General features: G+C 40.4%; 1 protein-coding gene across 1 annotated transcript; it reads left to right on the top strand.

Moving 5' to 3' along the window:
• The first annotated feature begins 78 nt into the window (after positions 1-78).
• Positions 79-9006, top strand: il23r (interleukin 23 receptor). The gene is made up of 17 exons (XM_070832965.1): positions 79-177; positions 593-686; positions 1050-1176; positions 1325-1500; positions 2365-2488; positions 2730-2896; positions 3321-3457; positions 3562-3757; positions 3869-3951; positions 4093-4294; positions 4390-4593; positions 4848-4946; positions 5074-5229; positions 6852-6992; positions 7201-7288; positions 7802-7892; positions 8221-9006. Exons 2-17 carry the CDS (start codon positions 626-628, stop codon positions 8878-8880), a joined length of 2712 nt encoding a protein of 903 aa, XP_070689066.1. The 5' UTR covers positions 79-177; positions 593-625; the 3' UTR covers positions 8881-9006.
• The last annotated feature ends 2755 nt before the right edge of the window (positions 9007-11761 follow it).

Below are 11761 nucleotides of genomic sequence, written 5' to 3' on the forward strand. Positions count from 1 at the left end.
CTCTTTAAGATGTTTCATTTACGTTAAAGAGATCACTTCAGGCAGACGCACCTCGCAAAGCAAGACCTCTGAGGAAGATGTAACTACAGCTAAAAACTTTGGACGTTGGACTGTATCTTGATACAGAAAGAAAACAATTTATGTATTACAGAGGAAGGCAGACTGCGTGACGTTCTGGTGAGCTTTATCTGATCTAACTAATGCAAATTTATGGTTTGTGGCGTCGTTGAGAGAAGAAAAATGTAGTCACTACCGGATGTAAAATGAAAAAATGCCGTGTCAATAAATGTTCAAATGTTAATTTTGACACAGTGCATATTAGTTGTGTGTTGTCTCAATTGTATCAGTGATAGAAATGCCCTTTTGGTGCACGTGTCACAGTCAGAGCTGCCTGTACTTCTGTAAATGTTATCAGCCACAAACTGAAAAAAAAAAAGGTCAACAAAACACTGTTTCTCCTCCTCGTGTCTCCTCCGGTATACAGGTGGCTGAGGTAAAATTTTCAAGAACTTTTTATGTGGAAACTGCGGTTCAGCGACTCTTTGGAAATAAATATTTGGTGATTTATAATAAGAATAACTTTTATTTACAGCAGCTGAGTCATGCTGAGTGGTGATGAGCTGAGATGAATGTCTACTCAACCATTTGGAAATTTGTTGTAATACTTCTCAGTTTTTCCATCAAGCGTGAGTATCCATCCATCCATCCATCCATCAATCAATCAATCAATCAATCAATCAATCAATCAATCTATTCACATTGTTGGTGAGAAAACTGTATCCCAGTTTGGTAACTTTTGTGGTTTCGAGCTCTAAACCTTGAGTTTGCAGCTCTGACCGCAGCGGTGAGGTAAACTATGTTTCGCTTTTTATGTACAGTCAAATAATCATGGGAAGATTTTTTTTTGTCTCAAACCTTTCTTGGCAAGAGAGAATAGTTTGAGTCACAGCATCACTTCTATTTCTGATCGTACTTTTAAAAGCAAGCGTAACTGCTCATCCTTGGGTTATACTGCTATAAAAATCTGCATGTCTGTCTTTTCTGGACAGGTTGCCCTCTGCTTCCTGCTGACTGTCAGAGCTTCATTGGCCTTGGCTACCTGACAGTAGAACCAAGCCCGTTCTTCCTGCTGGGCTCAAACCTGACAGTGTACTGCCACATCAAAAAATGTCAAAGGTAGGAATGGTGGAAATATAATCAAATATAATATTATACAACATGACATTATTATCCTGTGTGGCTATATTCATGTATAGATTAACTCAGGTATGTTCAGAGATGTTACTCTGTTCTGCTCAGCTTCTGTTATGTTACTGTCTTCCAGGTTCACAATATCCCTGGAGTTGAATGGTGAAACCGTGGAAGCTTGGAAGAGGGTGAACTGCACCATGCTGATGTTTAAACTGCTCAATGTGCGGGTGCCACAATCCATAGTGCTCTGCAAGCAGGAGAGGGATCAGGTCACTAAGATTGTCCATGGACTGGACCTACACGGCGGCCGTATGTACATTTGGCTACACATAAAATTAGGATTGTATGAATTATAAAAGAAAAGGTAATATTTTGCGCAAAGTGCAAATGTGTGCATACAAAACAACGTGCAAACACAAGTTATGTATCTTTTGAATTTAAAACTTCTGGCTAAAGGGTGTACCGTACAACGCTCCACTTCTTTCAACAACAGCACGATCATAAAAGAAATGAATAGCAACTCATGTTCCACCTCCTGTGTGTCATGCACCAACATGTTTTACCAGAGACGCTGAGCAAATGCATGCTACTGAAATAAACTTTTCTTTAAGAGGAATGATGATCATAGGTGAACTAATCACATAAAGTCAAAGTGGCCTGGTTAATGGGGAGCAACAGGACTCCATGATCCATCCTGCATTAGGTTTTGCATTAAGCCATGGCAGTTTAATCGTGTTACATATTATTGCCATTTTTTAGTCATGTCAGGTGGTTGTTAGGGTCTTTGTGTACATCGTTTCTGCTAGTTTTATGTAGTCACAGAGGAGTATCATCATCAGCTGGGTCTGTGTTAGTAGCTTTGGTTGTGTATAAGAGTCACATCTGGTGAACACCAGTCGTGGCTGATTAGTTCAGCTATGAGTTAAAGCAAGAATTCAAACAAGCATTCAAACAACTGTTGGTCAAACTTACAAAGGTGTTGCTCATATTGCCTACATGTACAAAAATGTATCAAAAAGCATAAAACTTTAGTTTTTGTCAAGGAGCAGTAATGTGCCATAAAACATAGGAAATGCTTGTGTTCCTCAGTGGGCATACAGAAAATGACCATGGTTTGATTTTCTATTTCTATTTGTGTTTTTCTACTTTGTTTTCCGTCCTCTGCCCTTAAAGTCCCTCCAGATAAACCTGAACATGTTATCTGTGAAACATCAAGGAACTCAGATTTTATAGACTGCTCCTGGGAGAGAGGACAGGAGACACATATCCGTACTACCTACAACATTTCAGTCAGCAGGTATGGTGTTAATTTTGCCGTAGTACAGGTCAATGTGCAATCCTGAGGACAGCAGTTATTAAATGTCTCTTGCAAAATAATTCCCTCAATCTTTTCTTTCAGTCTGGTTTTAGACCACACCACAGCACTGAGACTGCACTTGTTAAAGTTTTAAATGACACCCACCTGAGTAAAGCACTTTGAATTGCCTTGTGTCTGAAAGGTGCTATACAAATACATTTGCTTGTTGTTTTATAATCAGAGAAAATGGGACCCAGATACTGTTTGATCAGATCCAGGATGCAGAAAACGCCACCATACCACGAGCAATGATAGATGAAAACATTAAATACCAGGTGATTATCACGGCTTACAACCACTTTGGACCTTCTCAGTCTGATCCAATCACCCTCTGTGTAAAGGACATAGGTAAGCTCTCTTTTCTGTTACACTTAGACACATAACTTATCTTTGTGAATGAGTGTGCATCTACGTAAATACATTTTTTTTTAAATACATCAGAATTATCAAGTCTTTTCCCGAAAAATGAGTCATCCTGTGAACTGTGGAGGTCAGACAGTTGTTCTTCGTCACAGTTTGACTAATTTGACCTTGTTATCAGTAAACTGTTTCTCTGTATTTGCAATATCTCTTTGAAGTGAACAGTTGACACACTTTTTTTTGCTGTTTCGCTATTTCAAGTTTCAACATTCTCTGCAACAGCCTTCCACTGAATTAGTAGCTGCTGTTTTATTGTTTGTTTTGCAGTTATTTGTGTATGCTGAAAGCTTATCACACTGGACAGCCACTGTGACTTCTGTGCACACTACATCTATGTTCTTTTGTGTTGCAGTGATACCAGACACCCCTCGGATTATGCAGATAGAGTTTGGGAATAACTCGATAGTAGCCATGTTGCAATGGAAAACCACTGATTCCACAGAGAATCTTAGATCCTACATCAGGCTCAGTGCAGATAATGGCCCCTGGGTAAAGTGATGTTGTGACACCCATGATGGCTTTGTGGTTATTTGCAGCATCAGCCTCAATCAGGCAGTGTGCAGGTGACCTGAACTCTTTCTCTCTTTTTTTAGGAAGCAGGACAGGGAACAGTGCTCCGTGAGGGTCTGATCCGAGTGGACGGCCTGAGGCCTCTGACTGAATATAAGTTCCAGGTGAGAACATGTAACTCGACATCAGGACTGACACACGCCAACACGCCCAGCTCTAGGAAAGGGCCTTTCTGCAGCAAATGGAGCCCATCTGTGAGGGGGACAAGTCCTGGAAAAGGCAAGCTCACAGTTCGTACTTATCATGTAACAATTCAATCTGATTTTGATAACGCAAGAGTTTGTCGTCACTCATGCAAAACCAACAGCTTGTGGTTAAACTTATCTGTAGGTCCATCTCAGCAGTTGCATTTGTGGAGGACGTTAGCCAACCTGGGGACGAATGGTGTGCGGATGGTGACAGTTTTGTGGAAGGTAGCGTGTCAAAGCCGTTCATTAGCTCTGGCTTTTATATTTATAGAAAGCGAATAACTGTATTATACTAAGTGTCAAAATATTCCCTTAAAACATACTTGGATGATGTGATCTCAAGTGATGGATGGACTTTCTCTCCAGCCGCCACCTCCAGAGGACTACAGTGGTGAGGTGCTACAGTACAAGATCTTTCTGGGTAATGACCAGAAACAGGAAGTGACCTGTCCTGCTGCTTTGAACCAACTTCCACTTCAGGTGCCAGTGGAGGTCCAGGCACTAAGCATCAGTGTTGTCACTTCGTATGGGACTTCTCCACCCGCTGATGTGCCACTCAGACACTCAGGTACACAAATATTACAAGACAAAGCCTAGCAGAACATGTGTGAGTTGACAAGAAGAAGAAAAAAGTGTAATCTTTTCTTAATATCTAACATTTAGGTGGTTTTGGGCCTGTTTTAAGAGAGTTGGCTCCTGCAGCAAATGGCAATGCTGTGTTCGTATCCTGGTCGTGGCTGGGGAACAACCCTAAGTCAGCATCTGGAGGAGAGGTGCTGTACTATGTGTTGCAATGGACATCTGTACCTGCTGCAGAGCTGCAGTGGCTAAAACTGGCCAACGATCAGAACAGCACATCCATCACAGGTACACGACGCTGAACTAAAACAGAACCTGGCGTTTATAAATTAAGACCCCAGGGCTTCAACTGAGATGAAGCAGTAGCCTCTTGTGGACAGTTGGTGAATTACACCACTTTAACACCGCTCGAATAATATCAATAACTGTTGAGGATTTTTAAGTAATATGATCCTCTAAATACAGCTGAAGTTCATGAGCAAAGCTGGATTTTTGTGACATATAGTGGAGCTCATAGTGAGAGTTTTCCTGTATCGTTTCAGGTCTGACTGCAGGTGTGAGGTACAATGTCTCTCTGTATGCTGTGACCACCAGAGGTGTTAGTGCTCCATCATCTGATCTTACCTACTTCGAGGAACAGAGTAACTTTCATAGTTTCCAAAAACAGTTTATTTTTTTATTTTCAACATGAACACAGTATATATACTGTATAAAACTCTTATATCCTGCACCCACCATCCTCTTTCTGTCTCACTATATGTGTTTCAGTACCAGTGTCTGGTCCCAACCCTTCAGTACTGGCCCATGAGGCCGGCCGGATCTTGATCCAGTGGGATCAGCTGCCTGTTTACCAGCAGAAAGGCTTCATCACAGAGTACACCATCTATCTCCAGATGCTGGACTCCAGCAACACTGAACTCAACGGTGAGTAGTTGTACTGTGTTCACGGTGTGTTTGTCTTTTATATGTGAATATAACTGGAAATATAACTGGATTTGTGCTGTAATAAGACCAAAACTGTTTGCTTGTCTCAACACTACTGGGAGTAAATGAGAAAATGTGTTTTTGTCACTTGTCAAAAATAAAATTACACTTTGAGCTAAAGCTTTGGAGGAAACACAACTTTGCTGTGACTCGTTTCCTGTTCTTGTACATTTGAGACTTTGAGACTTTCTTTATTTGATCCCCCATAGGGGGAAATTTTCTTGTTACAGCAGCAACAATATAAACAGGGAGAGTGAAAAAAACAAAGCAATAGAAAAGACAAAAATAAATATAAATATAAATATAAATATATGGTTGTGATGAAATGAAATAAATATTTACACCATAGGATATTTACATCAAGAGGACTTCTCTTTGGGGTGCTCTTTTAAGCATACTGTCTGTGTGTGTGTGTGTGTGTGTTACCTTGGTCAGGCTAAGGCTTTGTGTATGCACACACGTGGGAAACTATACATGCAGTAGTATGCATATGTTAAGCACAAGCTGCTGTTGCATAATGGAAAGTGTGCATCCAGCACTCCATTGGTACTCCCCTCCCACAAACCCTCAGTGTATCAGCAGGGTTTTTCACCTCTCGCTTCCAGTAATGTGGTGACAATCAAACGTTAAACTCATGGTTGATTGTTTTATTTATCTTTTTATTTTGTGATTATTACAACCAAATGGCAATACAGCCATCGGAGCACTGATAGTAAAATTTATCTCCACACGTTAACATTTCCTAGTCTGATTTGGAGTTATATCCTTTCAACCTCTTGTTGTGCCCAACCAGACTGTTTGAATACTTATTTGGCAAAGTTCTCGATATAAAAGTGAGGAAAGAAGATGTTCAGTAGTGAGCAAGTTGGTTGTCATCATTTTCACAATGTCTTCAGTGAATCATAGAGTTTTCTAGAACTGTCTTTGACCGCGAACAGGAAGCCATGTGGTTGAATGCACACATGCAACCATGAGGTTGTTACTCCCCAGCGTGCCTCGTACACTATTTCTGGAACTTTGGTGTAAAAGCACCTCAGAGCTTAATTGTTCCTCTTTCTCATGTGACATGTTGTGCATATGTTTTCTTCAAGTAATTTCATCTGAATTATACAACATTTATTTACATACTCTTTAGCAAAGAATTAAACTTGAGAGTCCAGAGTCAGATCTTAGCACACAGAGCAGCACTGGGACTTTTTTCGGCACTCATATTTGCCAAAACAATCTCACCATAAGGTCCATTAAGAAGTTGCCCTGTAGTTTTTTGATCATATTGTACAATCTTGAAGAAATGAGAATTTCCCCAAATTTGCAAATGTTCAAATTGTATTTTTTTGTATTCGCTCCTTGTCCATGGTTGACATTGGAAACAGTAATTGAGAAAACAGCAAAATGTTTATTTTACTTTTACTTTTACAATTCAACACAGTATCACAATGACTTAGTTCTGTCTGAGTGCAGCAACTAAATTAAGGCAGTTAAACCAGACTAATTGCATATTTTAAGTGATAAACTAACATAACTTTAACACTAACTGGTGGCTGTCATTGGCTCCTCTGCAGTGACGGTGCCTGACTCCAGCCTCAGACAGAAGCAGCTGGAGTGTCCTGAAGGAGCTCTGGCTCTGCAGATGACTGCATCCACCTCAGCAGGAGAAGGGCCGAGGGGGAGACGCATCTCCTCTAAGCCTGCAACCCCCGCAGGTCAGTTTCCTGCTGCCATCACATGCCCCCATCAGAAATACAAACATCAACCTATTAATCATGTTCTTTTAAAGCATTTACCACTAACACTAATCCCCCTCCATTTTATGTCCACACATGAAAGCTTAAAGTAGTAGGATTAAAGAAAACATAACTCTCTGATGGCTACTCTTCCAAACTTTTGTTTTTCCCTTCTTGTCTCTTCTAGCTGGCCTGGTGATTCTAATCGTTTTCACCATTACCCTCTTAATAGCGATCTTAGCCAACCTGATGTGCTGGAGTTGTGTGAGGATAAGGTATTATTATTATTTCATGGAAAACAACAGTCATCATAACAGACACTAGACGTTATCTATTAATAGTGAAAGTATTTTGAGGACACAACTGTTTTTTTTTTTATTCAGTCTGAAGCAACTTATCTTGAATGTATATAGGTTTTGTTTTTACTAGTAACCAGGATGGATGGCAGTGTGGCTGATTCCATGAAATGCCACAGAGCAACATGAGCATGTGAACAAGAAGCCACACGATTAACACGAACAGAAACTTAAACCATGTCACAAAAATCATACTATATGTGGTCAAAGCATTCCAACCTGATGTGGTGTTAGCTGTGGACATGCTGATTTCATGCAATAAGGCATTGTAATAGTATTACACTATTGCAGAATAACACATAACATGTTTTTGTTGTATTTTTCTATATTATACATGTTTTGCATCACTACTGCATTTGATGATAACCTTTCAATATCAATACTGGAGAAGTTGCTCTGTGTTTTTAAGACTTGATTGTCTTTCTATCTCAGGATCAAACAGACATGTGTATCCTGGGTACCCGCCTGGTTTCATGAAAACCTTCCAAAACCAGAAAACAGTTTTGCTATCAGACTAATGGAGGTAATTAAAGCACGATAATGAAGCTAAGTCTGTTGATTCAAGCTTCCCTCTTCCTGTGAGAACTGCTGTCATCACAATAACCAAAACAGCAACCTAGCAGCAACACCAACTACACTGGCATTGTTTGTTAAAAAAGGGAAGTCATTTTCACATTTGAAACACTTCAGTTTCTAGAGGTTTACCAGTCTGGACTACAGTAGGAAGTGATGTCTGTTGTTGTTTCCTGCTGACAACATTCAGCTTTGTGCAAGTGCATGTTGGGGATTTGATGACATACCAGCTTATCTGCAATGTGTTCATCACATCAAATCAAATATTTTTTTTCCAGCAGGATGGAATTGAACAGCCCCACTCGCCCACCTACAGTGACCCCCCGCTGTCACCCATCAGTTTGGTCTCCCATGAGGAGAGGGACGACGTGTACCCCACGATCCACCTCGAAACATCCCAGGTTGGATCAGAGCGGCCCACAGCGGAGACACCTTTGCTCATGTCACATGCTGGGACAATGCTCGGTGACAGCCAGCTGGAAAATGTCGGCTACAAACCCCAGACTATGCTGGCTCCACAAGGAGAGGAGGTGAAGGAGACAGAAGAGGAGCAGATGGACGTACCAACAAGTAGAAGACAAGAAGACAGACATTCAAGTGGATTTGGGGGATTACTGGGAGGCTTCCTGTCCAGTGTAGATGTAGATTTCTTAAAATCACCGCTCGGGCCGACTCTCAGCTCTGTAACAAGTGTCTTGAACGTGGACTTCTTATCGGAGCAGAGTAGGGCTGAGAAAGATGTGGACTCTCCCTCTCTGGATATACAACAGGGTGAAATAATGACTCCTGACACAGCAGACACTTGTTTGTCTCAGTATAACATTGACACAACACTGACCAGTGGTTATTTCCCTCAGGTAGCCACTGTCAGCATCACTACGCAGGTAGCAGGGACAATGGGAGGGACGCGAACAGGACAACCTGCACCACTAAACTGATTTTAAAGAAAGCATTATTCAAGGACCACTTCACTTCAAGTACTGACCACAGTGACTTTGTGTAATCAGAGAGAATCAGGCTTCATATAACCTGGAACTATAATCAGCTCTGTGAAAACGGTAATAAATGAGTATAAAATGTTTAAATTGAGTTTGATTTCATACAATTCTAATACAGCGTGTAGCAATTCCTAACTATAGTTATGTTGGCACCAATTTCAGTATATACCATATATGCTTAATAAAGCAACTCATAACTTTGTTAATGTTAAATATATTGTTCAGTGATGTTCAATAATAGGCCATTCATGAGGAAAACGTTTTGACAATCGAGATATGAAAAAAATCCCTTTGGCTGGCATATATCTACCTGCAGCAGAAGTTCCTCCTGTCAGTCAGTTGATCTGCCACTTACATCTCAAAACCTACAGGATAGATTGCCATGAAACTTTGTACAGACATTCATTGTTCCCTGAGGATGAATCCTAATGACTTTTGTCATCCTCTGATATTTCACTGGCACCATCATCAGGTCAGACTTTTCAAGTATGCAATGAAATATCTCAACACCCACTGAATGAATTATGATATGCATGGTTCCAAAAGGATGTATCCTCATGACTTTGGTGATTCCCTGACTTTTCCCTCTAGCAACACCATGAGGCTGACTTTGTTGTTTAAATCAAATGTCTCAACATTCATGGTCGCCTCAGGATATACTGTAATGTTTCTGATGATATCTTAATTTTTCCTTTATGCACCATCATCAGTCATACATAAGTTGTACAAAACTTTAGTTTTATGACAAAATACCTGTAAAATTACTGACGTTTCCATCAGCTGCAGCTGCTAATAATTAAATGTTGGCATGCTAACATAGTAAACTAACATGGCTAACATCAAACATGGTCCACATCAGAATGTCAGCATTGTCATTGTAAGCAGGTTAGCAGGCTGGTGTTACCCTTTGGTGAAGCCTCACAGAGCTACTAGCATGGTTATAGAGTCCCAGTGTCATTACTTAGCTCTCTGATACATACAGGACACCTGGAAAAACTTCTGGATCTGGACCAAAACTCATGCTACAGATTACTGATTTGGTATAAAGATTACAAATGATCTTACTTTACAATAAGTTACCAAGAATATTTGTATGTCACAACTAAAGGTTTTCTCACTACAATCATCAATCAAGTCTGCAACTTTAAATGTTAATTTTTTATTTTATCTTATTCTTCTTGTGAAGGACCTTGCACAATATTAAATATAAATGTTACTATTTGATTCAGTGTGCCAGAGTTAGCCTGAGGTTAATTTTCATCTGTAGTTCTCTGGAGGGTATCTGTGGATGAAACATTCATGCACTGACACAACAGCACTAATCAAAGTAGACTAGTCAGACAAAACACATTATACAAGTTACACCCAGTAGGACATCACACACACTATCTTTTAATGTGTTAATGAATTAATTGTGGTGTGGTTGCCCAGCAATCTTTTTCTAGATTTTTACGTAGTCAGACTGATCATTGTGGGGGCATTTTTAATCAATGTAAGACTAAACTAGTATCATACCGTAGGAGGATATAAACCAAATCCGAATATGCTTCTTTCATCTGCCTTATTTATAATAGTTATAAAGTTATTCATTAGCCATTAATTGAGCCTTAGTTACAACTTGTTGAACCGCCTAAAGTAGGGAGTTACGATGTAAAACTAATCATCATACACATGCTAGTATCAAGTCAAAGTTGCTGTTCTGGATGAACTGCTGGATGTGTTTCTGTTATTATATATTAGGGTGTGACCTCTGTATGTTTCTAATCTCAGCCACCGTGTTTTGTGACACAGAGTGTGAAATTATTCCATGACACCCAGACACAGTCAGTAGGGGGTTTCCCTGTCACGGATACTGGCACAGTTTGTGGTATAGCAATCTGTTCGTGAACCTAAAGCTTTACTCAAAAATGCGCCACCTGCACTTAAACACCGTTTTTCAGCACTTCCTGAGAGCTGTCTCACTTCCTCATAGATAATCAAACATTTCAAGGAGTCCTCTCCTTCGCTGACATGCTGAAGTTGTAAGAAAACCTCAGGACACTTGTTGTCTTTACAAATCAACACAGCGTCAGATTTTTTTTGTGTGTGTGCAACACTGCAGTTATTTTAATACTCTTGAGCTCAGTATTGTGCCTGTACATCTTAAAGGTGAAATGTGGCGCAACTGTGAAAGGGAAGTCTCCCCCCCCCTGAACCTACTGCACCACATGGGGATGTGATGGAGGGAGTGAGAGGCTTTGGGCTATGTGGAAAATGTGATGATTGAAATTCATCTGAGGGGTTGTTGTGAGCTCTTGCAACTCCTCCTGCTTTCACTGGTGTCACAAAAGAAGTGATGTGAACATCGGCCTGCGGACTCTCATTCCTCTCATCTTTCATATGGAATTCAAGAACATATGGGATCAAACCTGCATCTACATCGCCTGTCATCGTGGTAGCCATAGTAGCATATTTCAAGAACCTCCAATATGTCTCTGGATATGATGATAAACTGTTAAAAAATGCAGCAGGATCATTTCCTATAATGAAAAAGTGTTGGTAAAAATTGAACTCCCTATCAAAATATTTAGGGAGAAAACTTAACATAACTTAAGTCATATATTTCAAACAGTATCACAGGGAGTATTACCTTGTAATCGTGCACTATGTGAGCTGTAAGGGCTAGTAGCTAAAGATCAATAGCCTGCCTGGATCTGCCCAGGCTCTGTGAAACCGCTGTGTGTCTCACTTCACTGATGAACCGTGACTGTGACTTAAGTTTGTCACCTCACACCAGAGGCGGCAGTCAGCCACCACGGAGACACCTCACATACTCTGTTCC

This window comes from Pempheris klunzingeri, chromosome 6 (assembly GCF_042242105.1).
Source record: "Pempheris klunzingeri isolate RE-2024b chromosome 6, fPemKlu1.hap1, whole genome shotgun sequence".
NCBI lineage: Eukaryota > Metazoa > Chordata > Actinopteri > Acropomatiformes > Pempheridae > Pempheris > Pempheris klunzingeri.